General features: G+C 43.2%; 1 protein-coding gene and 1 pseudogene across 1 annotated transcript in view; one reads left to right on the top strand and one right to left on the bottom strand.

The window, feature by feature from the left end:
- The window catches only part of SMC1A (structural maintenance of chromosomes 1A), a 58,839-nt gene that overhangs the window by 18,394 nt on the left and 26,308 nt on the right, over positions 1 to 14,137 (bottom strand). Inside the window, exons 20-24 of the mRNA XM_012477284.2 lie at positions 2,757 to 2,913; positions 2,163 to 2,317; positions 1,889 to 2,040; positions 685 to 754; positions 285 to 395 (exon numbers count right to left, since the gene is read on the bottom strand). Coding sequence (XP_012332707.1) covers positions 285 to 395; positions 685 to 754; positions 1,889 to 2,040; positions 2,163 to 2,317; positions 2,757 to 2,913 — 645 coding nt within the window. The remainder of the gene's footprint in view (positions 1 to 284; positions 396 to 684; positions 755 to 1,888; positions 2,041 to 2,162; positions 2,318 to 2,756; positions 2,914 to 14,137) is intronic.
- Positions 5,042 to 5,153, top strand: LOC135270022 (U2 spliceosomal RNA; annotated as a pseudogene).

Below are 14,137 nucleotides of genomic sequence, written 5' to 3'. Positions count from 1 at the left end.
GCTCAGTCCCATGTGCCTTCTCTCCCTGCCTACTTCTGTACTCTCCTCCTTTCTCCACTGTCTGGCTGCCTCTGCCTACCTTTCAATCTGTCCCCAAATGCAATGGCCCTGCCTGGCTGGGCTAGCTAAGCCTCCAGAGGCAGAACTCCAACAAGCCCAAATGGCCATTCAGGACCTGATTCCCTATGCTCCCCCACCCCTTTCCCCTCCACTGCGGCCTTCCCTTCCTGCCCTGGGAAGTCAGGCAGGGAGTAGGGCTGGCTCCTGAGCCAGGCCCGCCCTACCTCAGGATAGACTCCAATGAGGCTCTCAGCCTTGGTGTAGAACTCTTCCTTGAGGGAGATGACGATGGCCTGGAAGTTGCAAGTTGACTGCTCCTTGATGTAATTTGCCACCTGTGGGAAAGGCCTCCAGGCACTTAGCAAGGCTCAAGCCTTAATACTCCCCTGTAATTTCCAGCCACAACCAGAAGGCAGCAGAGGTAGGGTAGGGGGAGGAAGGTGAGGGAAAGAGTGGCTGAGAAAAGGAGACTACTGACTACCACAGCATGGATGACTCTGGGCCCAGCCTCCTGGGCACAGAGAGCAGGCAGCAGGAACAGCTAGGGCACACTCAGGAGTTGCTCCCTGAAACCCACCCCGACCTGGGGGCATCCCTCCCAGGCCCCACTTTCTTTGCACCCACCTTGCCAATGTTGGTGTTATCCAAGGCAGCATCAATCTCATCCAGGACGAAGAAGGGGGCTGGCTTGTAGCTGGGAGGGAACCAGTAGGTGAGCTGACACTGAGGTGGGGAGGGGGCGGCAATGCAGGGTGGGACAGCCCCAGGGCCCATCAAACAGGCCAGCTTCCCACTCCACTTCTTCAGAAAAAAAAAACCCAGGTCTCAAAGTTGCCTGAGCCTCTAAAAGCCAATACATCAACAAACACCCTCCCCTCTGCACTAAGCCCTGTGTTCCAGGTTCCTACAGAACCACAGGAAGATATGGTCACCTCAGGAGCTTCCAGGCTGGCTGGGGAGCTAAAGTTGTCCAATGACCAAGCTACCTAGAGGTCCACCCCATCCCAACACACACCATCACAGCATGCTCTGTCATGCCTCCTTGCCTCTGCACATGCTGTACACTCAGCCTAGAATGCCTGCTGGTCTCCCTGGCAAACTTCTATTGATCCTTACATCTCCTGCTCAAGTGGCACCTGCCCTTAAAAGCATTCCCTGGCCTACCCACACCCTCCCCACAAACTGGGTTAAGTGTACCTCTTCCGTGTATCCATAGCACACACTCTCACCCGGTCACAACACTTAACACACTGTCTGTTTATGCGTCTGGCTTCTACTAGATTGTGAGCTTCTCCAGGCCAGAGACCATGTCTGATACATCTGTGTCCCCAATCCCTCTGCAGGGTCTAGTACAGATCAGCACTCAAGAAATTGATGCTGTACAATCTAGCCCTAAGTCACGGGAGTCAGACTCAAGTACTACTGGTATTCAGGAGGGAAAGGTCAGGGTATGCCACAGTGGTCAAGGAGGGCTTCCTAAAGGAAGGGGAGAAGAATGAGGAAGGGTGAAAGGGTAAAAGTGATGATCAAGCTAGATTTGCATGGAAAGGGATTATTAGCCAGCAACCTCATGAGCAAAAGCCTGGAGGTGGAACTGAATACATGCACGGGCCAGTGAGGACATGCTGAGTGGATAAGGGTAGATGGGGAAGACAAGTCCAGGAAAACCAAAGCCAGATACGCTGCAGTAGACAGTGAAACAGGGATGCAATCTAGATTCCACCAAACCATCTTCACCTTCGCAGATCTCTGCATATCCTTGAGCCCCCGAGCCTCTGGTGGCCTCAGTTTTGTCTCTTCGTCAACTGCCCTAGGGGGTCAGCCTTACCTGTGGATGGCAAAGAGCAGGGCCAGAGCTGCCACTGTCTTCTCCCCCCCTGACAAGTTGTCCATAGGCCGGAAGCGTTTCCCAGGAGCCACACAATTGTAGTTGATGCCATCCAAGTAGGGCTCTTCAGGATTCTCAGGGCCCAGGAATGCCTAGGGGAAGGCAGATGGGTCAGGATCTGTATCTGAGTCTGGATGGAGACAGGGAGAGGAATCCTGGAGGGAAGAGCAACTGAGGATGGTAGCAGCTGGTTGGGTAAGGGACTCCAGCCTACCTGGGCACTGCTGTTGCGGGACAGGGCCTTATAGATCTCATCAATGTTGGTAGCCACAGATTCAAAACAAGCATTGAAGCGGTCAAAGCGTTCCTTCTTGATCTGTTCAAATGCCTGCTTGGCCTTCTTTGCTCGCTTTCGGGCTGCTTCAAATTCTGCCAGAAAGACAGACAGGTGATCCCTCAGTGCCCTGGCAAGAATGACCTGCGAATGACAATCCAGAGCAGGACATCCCACCAAGAGAGGGGAATGCCTGAGGAGGGTCCCAGAAGGATCTGTATCCAGTGGACTGGCCATTGGATACAGTGCAGAGTAAGAAACAGGGGCCAGGAGCCACATAAATATGGATTCCTCCCTGGGTTCTACCAGCTACCAGCTACCAGCTGTGTGACCTTGAACAGGTCATTTACCCTCTGGGAACCACAATTTTCTGTTCTATAAAAGCAGGTATAATAACTCCTACTGTTCAGGGCTCCTGGGAGTTTTAAGTAAGAAAGCAAGTCAAAACAGGAACTGCTGTGATGTACAGCAGGCCCGTGGCATACCTTTAGCCTCCTGTCCTCATCGTAGGCCAAGTAGAAGGGTAAACCTTACCATCTGAGGTCTCCTGGAACTTGTCTCGGACACTTTCCAGCTTTTCCATGGCCTTCATGTTGGGGGCGGCAATACGCTGAAGCACACTCTGCTGCTCATTCAGCTTCTGCTGCAGTGTGTTCATCTCTTGCTTGATCTCTTCCTCAGCCTGGGCATCCTGTAAGTCCCGGGCCCAGCAACATTAAGAAGGGCCTGCCTCTGTGCCCAGGCCCCCACCGAGAGATGACTCACTGAGTGTAGCCTGGACGCCTGCACATATACAGAGGGCAGGTTCTTCTTCTCCAGCTCGGTTCTTTCCACCAGATCCTGCCCATAGTAACCATTCCCACCATCTCTGGAAATTATAGGCTGAGGCTGCTTTCTCATCTCTAGCCCTTCCCCCAGGCCCTGCCGACCTCTTTGTCTCTCAGGAGGAGCAGCTGGTGGTGTCCCTCTCTGGCTCTCAGCCCAGGCCGTGAGCCAGTACCATCTCAGGGTGACCTGGAAGCTCCCACACTGGCTGCTCTGGACTACACTTACAGCTCCGTAAGTAAGGCAATTCACGTTTTCTGCTCAGATCACTACATCTGAGTAAATTCCATTTGAGTTTGGTTTTAGTTCTTATGGATATTACAATGCATGTCTGGGCTTGTGCCTTTCTGTCACTTTTGGTCAATAAATATTTACTGAATGCCTACCAAGTGCCAGGCTCTGGGGCCATCATGTCCTGTGAGCCCTGGTTTCTGTACTCACAGAGCTCAGGGGTCTAACAGAGGAATGCACATAAGTAAACAATCAGAATACTATAGGATGAATGTGAAAATAATGGTAAGCAGGCAGTATTGAATCAGCACACAAGAAAGACACCTAACTCAGACTCAGGAGCTAGAAATGGCTTCCAGGAATGTTTTTTTGTGTGTGTGTGAGACGCAGTCTCGCCCTGTCGCCCAGGCTGGAGTGCAGTGGTGCGATCTCAGCTCATCGCAACCTCCGCCTTGCAGGTTCAAGCGATTCTCCTGCCTCAGCTCCCCGAGTAGCTGGGATTATAGGTGCGTGCCACCATGCCCGGCTAATATTTTTATTTTTAGTAGAGACGGGGTTTCACCATGTAGGTCAGGCTGGTCTTGAACTCCTGACTTCGTGATCTGTCCACCTTGGCCTCCCAAAGTGCTGGGATTAAAGGCGTGAGCCACCAAACCTGGCTCAAGAATATGTTTAAGCTAAGGCCTACAGGATGAACAAGAGAGGACAGAGAAAAGGAACAGACTTTTTTTTTTTTTTTTTTTTTTTTTGGAGGACAGAGTTTCACTCTATTATTCGGGCTGGAGTGCAATGGCATGATCTCTGGTCACTGCAAGCTCCACCTCCCAGGCTCAAGTGATCTTCCCACCTCAGCCTCTCAAGTAGCTGGGAATACAGACACGCACCATCATGCCTGGCTAATTTTTGTACTTTTTGTAGAGACAGAGTTTCACCATATTGCCCAGGCTGGTCTCACATTCCTGAGCTCAAATGATCCATCTGCTTCAGCCTCCCAAAGTGCTGGGATTACAGGCGTGAGCCACCATACCCAGCCAGGAATAGACTTCTATGCAGTTGGAGCATCACAACAAAAAAAGCCAGGGGAGGTTGCTCATGGTCCATTCATTGAACTGAAAAAAATTCAAGAGAAAGCAAGCCGGGAATGGTGGCTCACGCCTTTAATCCCGGCATTTTGGGAGGCTGTCGGGAAGATGGCTTGAGAATAGGAATTTGAGATCAGCCTGGGCAACATAGGGAGACCTTGTCGCTACAAAAATAAAAAAAATTAGCCGGGCGCGTTGGCTCACACCTGTAATCCCAGTACTTTGGGAGGCTGAGGCAAGCAGATCACCTGAAGTTGGGAGTTCGAGACCAGCCTGACCAACATGGAGAAACCCTGTCTCTACTAAAAATACAAAAAATTAGCCAGGCGTGGCGATGCATGCCTGTAATCCCAGCTACTTGGGAGGCTAAGGCAGGAGAGAATCGCTTGAACCCGGGAGGCGGAGGTTGCGGTGAACTGAGATCGAGCCATTGTACTCTAGCCTGGGCAACAAGAGCGAAACTTTGTCTCAAAAATAAATAAATAAATAAAATAAAATAAATTAGCCAGGCGTGGTGGCACATGCCTGTGGTCCCAGCTACTTGGGAGGCTAAGGTGAGAGGACTGCTTGGGCCCAGGAGATTGAGGCTGCAGTGAACCATGATGGTGCCACTGCACTACCACCTGGATGACAGAGCGAGACCTTGTCCCCCAACAAAAGAAAAAAAGAGTAATCAACTTTATCGCTTCTCGGCCTTTTGGCTAAGATCAAGTGTAGTATCTGTTCTTATCAGTTTAATATCTGATACGTCCAAAAAAAATTTTTTTTAATTAAAAAAAAGTAATCAACTTTAATAAACTTCGAAAGCAAAAAAAAAAAAAATCAATATGGCAGTAGTAGCAATTGTGTGTGTGCATGTGTGTGCACTGATGCATGTGTACAAGTGTGTTGGGGGAGGGCACAAAAAGAGAAGATGCTAGATAGACAAGTAGAAGCCAGATTATAAAGGGCCTTATAAGGTTTAGATTTTATGATGAGAAAGGTGAAGTACCAGTGAATGATTTTAAGAATAAGAAGGACATAAACATATGTACATTTTAGAAAGCCCTTATGACAATCTCTATACACTACTTTGGACTGGAATCCAGGATAGGTTTTTAAGTAAAATATGAAAGGTACACGATAGTATGCTATCTTTTATTTAAGTGAAGGTAGAGGGAATACAAATATATTTGTATTTTAAACACGTAACAACAACAAAAAGAATAATCCAAAAACTAATTAAAGGGTTATCTATTGAGAAACAGAGGTGAAGGGGACAGGTATGGAAGTAAGAATTCTCTTCATTTCCACAGAAAATTGAAGTAAGATAAAAAAGAAAAAAAAAGAATTATCTTCATGTACCTTGTTTTATACTTTTGGTTTTAGAAACACATTAAGATGTTATATATAACTATTCCAAGAAAATTAAATCAAAATGTGAAAACCACTGGGTAAAAAATTGTTGGGGAACAAGATAGTCACAAGATGCCAAAGCATCACTCTAAAGATTACTAATTAATGACAAAGGCAAAAGTGTATGTTTAGCGTTGAAAAACGTAGCAACTGACAACTTAACTGAGGGATCAAACTCAGTATCACTAATAGCAGGCACATCCTGACATCATGTACCTCCTGGAGGGATGCCACATAAAGTTCACCAAAGAAACGTTCTTGCCAAAAAATACTTAACATGAATCCACTGAACCTCCAAACTAGATCAAATTTCCAATTTATAGGAGATACAAGGGTTGGAAGAACAGGTTAAATAATACTGTAAAAAAAGAACATATCCATAATGTGGGACATTTTCCAAGAAAACTCTCATAGACTCTTCAAAAGATCAATGCCATGAATAAAAGGTAAAAGGATAGCTCCGTATTAAAAGAAACTAAAGAGACACAATAAACAAAAGAAACTCATAAATTTTTATTGGATACTAGTTTCAAAAAGAAAAAAAACTATAAAAGACACTTTTAGAACATCTAGGGAGACTCAAATATGGATTGAAGATTAAATATTATGAAATTTTCTTCGGTATAATATGAAATTATGGTTAGATAGGACAATCCCTTATTCTTAGCATGCTGAAGTATTTAGGGTTGAAATATCACGGCCACACTTCCTTCAAAGGGTTTGGCAAAAACAAAAAAAACTGCATGTAGTGAGGGGCAAGAGGAAAGAGAGAAAAGCAAATGTGGTAAAATGTTCACTGATGAATCAAAGGTGAAAGGCATATGAGTGTTCACTGTTTTAGTCTTTCAACTTTTCCATGGGTTTGAAACATTTCAAAATTAAAGTTAGAAAAAAAAATCAAAATGCTAAAAAGAACAATCCCTAAAAATGGAAAACAAACTAAAACAAAGAAACCTAACTATATATTAAGCTGGTTAAACACTCAGATAATTCTTTCAAATTACTTTAAAACATAGGAACATGACTATACATGCCCAATGAGGCCTTCCTTAGCTTAATAATAAAAAGAACCTCAGAAAATCTTAAACTACTTAAAACTACATTCAATAATCAAATTGTTACTAATAATATTGTGATTTTCGAACTACTATATACAGAGTAGGATAAAGTAAACGTGTTATGTTAGTGTTGCTAGGAACTAAGACTTTCAGCAACAATAACTGGGAAACTCAAACAAAATAAATGATGTTCAACTGAAAATTACAATTTCAATTCAAAGTATCAATATGAACTCATGATGTATTTTTCCTTCAAAATAAAATAACCACATTTAATAGTCCAATCTACTGAAAAGTTCTAGAAGTACTAACAAACCCAACAATCATGAACACTCCAGTATCCAGATGGTAGTTGCTAAATAATAGCATTTCCCAGTAAAGGAAGTCAGACCTTCCTGGAGAAATAGCTGATTCCAGGTCTGGGTGGAAAACGTGGAAGATGAGCCTGGACATATTGGAAAGCAAGGAAGATATCAAAGACTACAAGGATTGTGTTGAAATGATTCAGAAGTCAAACTGAATGAGTTATCATTGGTCAAAGATGGGACAACCTGAGCACCAAGAAGGATAATTACCCCAACAGATTGAAAGACACCAAATATATTTAAATTCATAATGATACAAGAACTCAGTGGACAAATCTTGAGAAAGCCAAGGAAGCAATTCCTTATTTTATAAACTGATAAAGTGGGGGAAAAAAATCAAGCCTTTCGTATACAAACTGTACTAACTATATCTCAGAATAACCAAATAAACTATGAGAGGAAGTATCTCTTTATAATATTCCAGCTGGTAAACAGAAATGATATAAGGTCACCATTTTGCAAGCCCTGACTAATTAATAGATCTATGCAATAATAAGCATAGCTGCAAACCACACAAAAAGAGCCACTAATGGACATTACGTACCTCCTGATGGAAGTAACACCACCACCTGTGAAGGAGTCGTAACCACAAGAAACAAGCGAACCCCCAAAATTTTTTTTTTAATTTTTTTTTTTTTTTTTTTAAAGATGAGGTTTCACCATGTTGGCCAGGCTGGTCTTGAACTCCTGACCTCTGGTGATCCACCCACCTCGGCCTCCCAAAGTACTAGGATTACAGACGTGAGCCACTGCGCCCGCTCTACGAACCCTTGATTTGAATCTAATCAAGTCTCTGTGTTGTCCAATCTGGTTGCCAGTAGCCACATATGGCTACTTAGCACGTGATATTTGGCTAGTGCAGCTGAGGAGACAAAATCGTAATTTTATGAAATTTTAGTTCATTTAAATTGAAAACTTGATATTCAATTCAGTCACTGGAAAACTTTTAAGTATATTTAGAACAACTTGGGTATGTGGGTCTCCTTTTTCAATTGTAAATTTTAGGAAATCTAAATACAGATCAAGTATTTCTGAGGAAATTTTAGCATCTGAATTGAGACTTGCTGTTAAGTGTAAAATACATACTAGATTTTGAAGACAGTACAAAAAAGGATCATCAAATAACTCATCAATAATTTTTATATAGTTCACACATTAAAATGATACTCCTTTGGATACTAGGCTAAACATAATATAGTATTAAAAATAATTTCACCTTTGTCCTTTAATTTTTAAAATGTGGCTACTAGAAAATTGAAAATTACACATGTGGGTTACATTTTATCTCTATTGAACAGCACTGATCTACATCTAACTACCCACTTACAAGAACTACAGAGGATAGAAAAACTATTTTTTGAGCTTTTTTTCGGGGGTGGGGTGAAGGGAACATTCTAAACACCACAGGACACAATCAACAAAGTATAGAATGTTAAAAATCCTTCAGAAGAAATAAGTCAACTTCTACAACAACAAAATAGTGCAAAGAAGAAACAGACGGAGGGGAATCCCATAAGTTAAATGAGATTCAAGTGACATATCAACTAGCAGCTTTATCAATCATTCAATAACTATCAATCAATCATCTTATTTGACTTCCAATTCAAGCAAGCAAACTATAGTGTTTTTTGTTTGTGTGTGACCATCATGAACGTGCAACACTAATTATTGTATTAAGAAACTATTTTTAGGTATGCAATGGTTCTAATTATTTTTAAGAATTCCTATCCCTTTTAGAGATGTATCCTGCAAAATTTGCAAATGAAATATGATGTCCAGAATTTGTTATTTTTTTTGAAACAGAGTCTCGTTCCGTTGCCCAGGCGTGAGCCACTGTGCCTGGCCCAGAATTTACTTTAAAATAACCTATGGGTAGGGAGGAATAATAAATAAAGTGTGTGGGGGTGGATCGGGCGCAGCTGGCTCACACCTGTAATCCCAGCACTTTCAGACGCCAAGTTGGGCAGATCACAAGGTCAGGAGTTTGAGACCAGCCTGACCAACATAGCGAAACCCCGTCTCTACTAAAAATGCAGAAAACTTAGCCAGGCGTGGTGGCAGGTGTATGTAATCCCAGCTACTCAGGAGGCTGAGGCAGGAGAATCGCCTGAACCTAGGAGGCAGAGGTTGCAGTGAGCCAAGATTGCACCACCACACACCAGCCTGGGCAACAGTGTGAGACTCCATCTCAAAAAAAAAAAAAAAGTTTGTTGGGGGTGCACATTAAACAAGTTTGGCCAGGAGCTGACTGTTGTTAAAACTGGCAATGGCTATAAGAGGGAGCACTGTACTATTTTACTTTTGCATATAAAATTTTCCATAATAAAAATCTAAAAATAACAACAAAAAAGTAAACTTGAAGTGGTTCCCACTGGCCAAGGATGAACAATGTGAGCATCAAGAAGAAAAATGGGGCCGGGTGCAGTGGCTCACGCCTGCAATCCTAGCACTTTAGGAAGTCAAGAGAGACTGATCACCTGAGGTCAGGAGTTCGAGACCAGCCTAGCCAACATGGCAAAATCCTGTCTCTACTAAAAATACAAAACTTAGCTGGGCATGGTGGCACATATCTGTAATCCCAGAATGTCTGTAATCCCAGGAGGCTAAGATAGGAGAATCACTTGAAGCCAGGAGGCGGAGGTTGCAGTCAGCCGAGATCACGCCACTGCACTCCAGCCTGGGTGACAGAGACTCCATCTCAAACAAAAGAAAAATGGGCCAGGAACAGAGGCTAACGCCTGTAATCCCAACACTTCAGGAGGCTGAAACAGGAGGATCACTTGAGGCCAGAAGTTCAAGACCAGCCTAGGCAACATAGTGAGACCCTGTCTCTAAATTTAAAAAAAAAAAAAAAAAAAGGCTGGGTGCAGTGGCTGAAGCCTGTAATCCCAGCACTTTGGGAGGCCAAGGCAGGTGGACCACCTGAGGTTAGGAGTTTGAAACCAGCCCGACCAACATGGAGAAAACCCATCTCTGCTAAAAAAACAAAATTAGCCGGGTATGGTGGCGTATGCCTGTAATCCCAGCCACTAGGGAGGCTGAAACAGGAGAATCACTTGAACCCGGGAGGCAGAGGTTTTGGTGAGCCAAGATCGCGCCACTGCACTCCAGCCTGGGCGAAAAGAGCGGAAGGAAGAAAAATGACTCTAACAGATAGAAACATAAAAGACATCTAAACATTTAAGTTTCTTTTTTGAGACAGGATCTCCCCATCACCCAGGCTACAGCACAGTGGCGTGATGTAGGTTCACTGCAGCCTCAACCTCCCAGGATCAAGTGATCTTCTTGCCTTAGCCTCACTACAGATATATACCATCACACCTGGCTAATTTTTAAAAATTAGCTCTTAGGCTCAAGCAATCCTCCTGCCTCAGGCTCCCAAAGCTCTGGAATTACAGGCATGAGTCCCCACACCCGGCCAACATTCATTCATTTATTCATTCACTCATTTTATTTATTGAGACAGAGTCTTGCTCTGTCACCCAGGCTGGAATGCAGTGGTGTGATCTTGGCTCACTGCAACCTTGGCCTCCTGGGTTCAAGCAATTTTCATGCCTCAGTCTCCCAAGAGGCTGGGATTGGTGGCTAATTTTTGTGTTTTCAGTAGAGATGGGATTTCACAATGTTGGCCAGGCTGGTCTCGAACTCCTGGCCTCAAGCAGTCCACTTGCCTCGGTCTGCCAAAGTGCTGGCATCATAGGTGTGAGCCACCACACCCGTCCCCGGCCAATATTTAAATAAAAACAAATTAAAAAAAGAAAACAAAACAAAACAAAAAGAAAATAAATTTAAAATCTCACTGGTCGCCTTTGAAGGTTATAAGGGCAACCAAGTCATAATTCTGAAAGCTGGTAAACAAAGGAAAAAGACTATTTATCCTACCTTTCCTGTACTATTTCAAGGGAACTAAACAGTTGATGTAGAAAAGTACTCTTTAGAATTCCAACTAATAAATGGAGGAGGAATGAAGGAATTAGAAAATTACCATTTTGCAACCCTTACCTAACGTAGGCAATGATCATCAACAGTTGCTAAAACCAATTTGTGAAAGGCTAATAGGGAACTTTATAAAAATGGCTGGAGCTAATACTAGCTGAACTTAGTGATTATGGTTGTTTTTAACTGTATGTTATGTAAATTATTAAACATATACAAAAACTCAGGGGAAAAATATAATGAAACTCCATGTACCTATTATTCAGCTTCAATAACTCATGCTCAACACTCTGCCAATGATATCTCCTAACTCCTTTCTATACTCAATTATTTTATTTTATTTTTCTTAAAGACAGAGACGGGAAGGGGACCAGGCGTGGTGGCTCACACCTGTAATCCCAGCACTTTGGGAGGCTGAGGCAGGCGGATGGTGGCTCACACCTGTAATCCCAGCACTTTGAGAGGCTGAGGCAGGCGGATCACGAGGTCAGGAGATAGAGACCATCCTGGCCAACTTGGTGAAACCCTGTCTCCACTAAAAATGCAAAACTCAGCTAGGTGTGGTGACGCACACAACTACTCAGGATGCTAAGGCAGGAGAATTGCTTGAACCCGGGAGATGGAAGTTGCAGTGAGTCAAGATCGCGCCACTGCACTCCAGTCTAATGACAGAGCGAGACTCCATCTCAAAAAAAAAAAAAAAAAGAGAGAGATAAAGACAGGGTCTTGTTATGTTGTCCAGGCTGGTCTTGAACTCCTGGGCTCAAATAATCCTTCTGCCTCAGCCTCCCAAAGTGCTAGGATTACAGGCATGATCACTTATTGTAAAGCAAACCCTAAACACATCATTTCATCCATAAATACTTCAGTGTGTATCTCTCAAACAGGGTTTCCAAACCTCAGAACTATTGACATCTTGGGTCAGGTAATCTGTTGCTGTAGGGGTTGTTTCGCGAACTGTAAGAAGTTTAGCAGCATCTCTGGTGTCTACCCACTAGATACTAGTAGAAACCCCTCTACCCCAGTTATGACAAGTAGGCGTGACAAGAGTATCTCCAGACATCGTTGTATGTCTCCTGGGGGAACAAAGTATCTACCCTCTCAATGAGAACCACTCCTATAAAAGATAAAGACTTAAGGAAAATAGTAATGCCACTATTACACTTAAAAATATTAACAATTCCCTGACATCATAAAATACCTGATGGGTGTTCAAATTCCTGTTTTATACATTTTTTTTTTTACAGGTTTTTCAAAGTAGGTTCTAAATAAGGTGCACACATTGCAGTGAGCTGATATGTCTCTTAAGTCTCATTTACTCTATAAGGTCCCCCTCCCTTTCTTTTCTACGCAATGTATTCAAGTGAGGTCCACACATTTCATTTGGTTGATTTGTCTCCTTTAGTCTGCCACAGTTCCCCCTCTCCATTTTTTTCTCCCCATTTATTTACAAAAGACATCAGATCTTCTGTTCTTTAGAATTTCCCAGTCTGGATTTGGATAACTGCATCCCTGTGCTTTTTTTTTTTTGAGACAGAGTTTCATTTATCACCAAGGCTAGAGTGCAACGGCATGATCTCGACTCACTGCCTCCACCTCCTGGGTTCCAGCAATTCTCTTGCCTCAGACTTCTGAGTAGCTGGGATTACAGGTGTGCGCCACCACATCCCGGGCTAATTTTGTATTTTTAGTAGAGATGAGGTTTCACCATGTTGGCCAGGCTAGTCTCAAACTCCTGACCTCAGGTGATCCACCCGTCTCGGCCTCCCAAAGTGTTGGGATTACAGGCGTGAGCCACCATGACTGGACCTCCTGTGATTTTTTAACATTCCTTTGGCACCAGTGTTTCTGACAGTTGATGAATATCGAAGCTTGATCAGATCCACATTTGTTTTTTGGCAAGAATACTTTACAGGTAATGTTGAACACTGGCCAATTTTAATATTACAAAGAAAGTGAGGACTGACATCTGGTGTCTACTGATGTGATGCAGAAGGAAGTTCACAAGTACACAACACCACCTATGCTATACTCTTGCCCTAAAAAAGAACTTGAATCCAATCAAACCCTAGATTTACTTACCCACTTATAGGAAATGCAAGGAATTGAAAAACATGTTCAGTAACCTTATGGAGACATAATCAGCCAAATCCACAATGCAGACAATTCTATAGTACCAATGACCCAGTCTCTTCCATAAATAAGAAGGAAAAAAAAAAATGAAGAGCAAAATGTTATAGACTAGCAGAGACCAATTTAACATATGGACCTTACTGAAGTATTGATCTAAACATATAAACTGCAAAAAAAAATTTAAAAAATGTTATGGGACTTTCTTGGAAATCTAAACATTTACTGATTAGATAATATTGTGGAGTTACTGTTAAATATTTTCAGGCATAGTACTGTGGTTATGTTTTTCTTCAGAGTTCTCATATTCTAGAGATTCATGCTGAGGTAATTATGGACGGAATAATGTCTAGAGTTTTCTTTAAAATAGTCCAATGGGGGGGGTATAAAAAACAAGATTGTTTAACTGCCAAAGCTGAGTGCCTGAGGTTCATTATTATCACTCTCTTTACTTCCATATACTTCAAATTTTCCATAAGTTCAAAAAATCAAATCCTCCTGAATATAATGACAATTGAAATGCATCATAAACTATTTAGGAGGCTCCTGCAGTTGGCTATGTGAGATCAAAGTGGCCTGCACTAGAGACGGTGGAAACAAAAAACAATTCAATAGATATTTATCGCTGGGCATGGTGGCTCCCACCTGTAATCCCAGCACTTTGGGGAGCAGAGGTGGGTGGATCACCTGAGGTCAGCAGTTCAAGACCAGTCTGACCAACATGGTGAAACCCCATCTCTACTAAAAATATAGAACCCCGGCCAGGTGTGGTGGCACACCTCTGTAATCCCAGCTACTCGAGAGGCTGAGGCAGGAGAATTGCTTTAACCCAGGAGGCGGAGGTTGCAGTGAGCTGAGATTGCGCAACTGCACTCCAGCCTGGGCAACAAGAG

This window comes from Aotus nancymaae, unplaced genomic scaffold (assembly GCF_030222135.1).
Source record: "Aotus nancymaae isolate 86718 unplaced genomic scaffold, 86718_ANA_hifiasm-v0.15.2.pri h1tg000058l, whole genome shotgun sequence".
In the NCBI taxonomy this organism is placed as follows: domain Eukaryota; kingdom Metazoa; phylum Chordata; class Mammalia; order Primates; family Aotidae; genus Aotus; species Aotus nancymaae.
The sequence above is the reverse complement of the archived record's forward strand: the minus strand, read 5'-3'. Positions and strand labels throughout refer to the sequence as shown.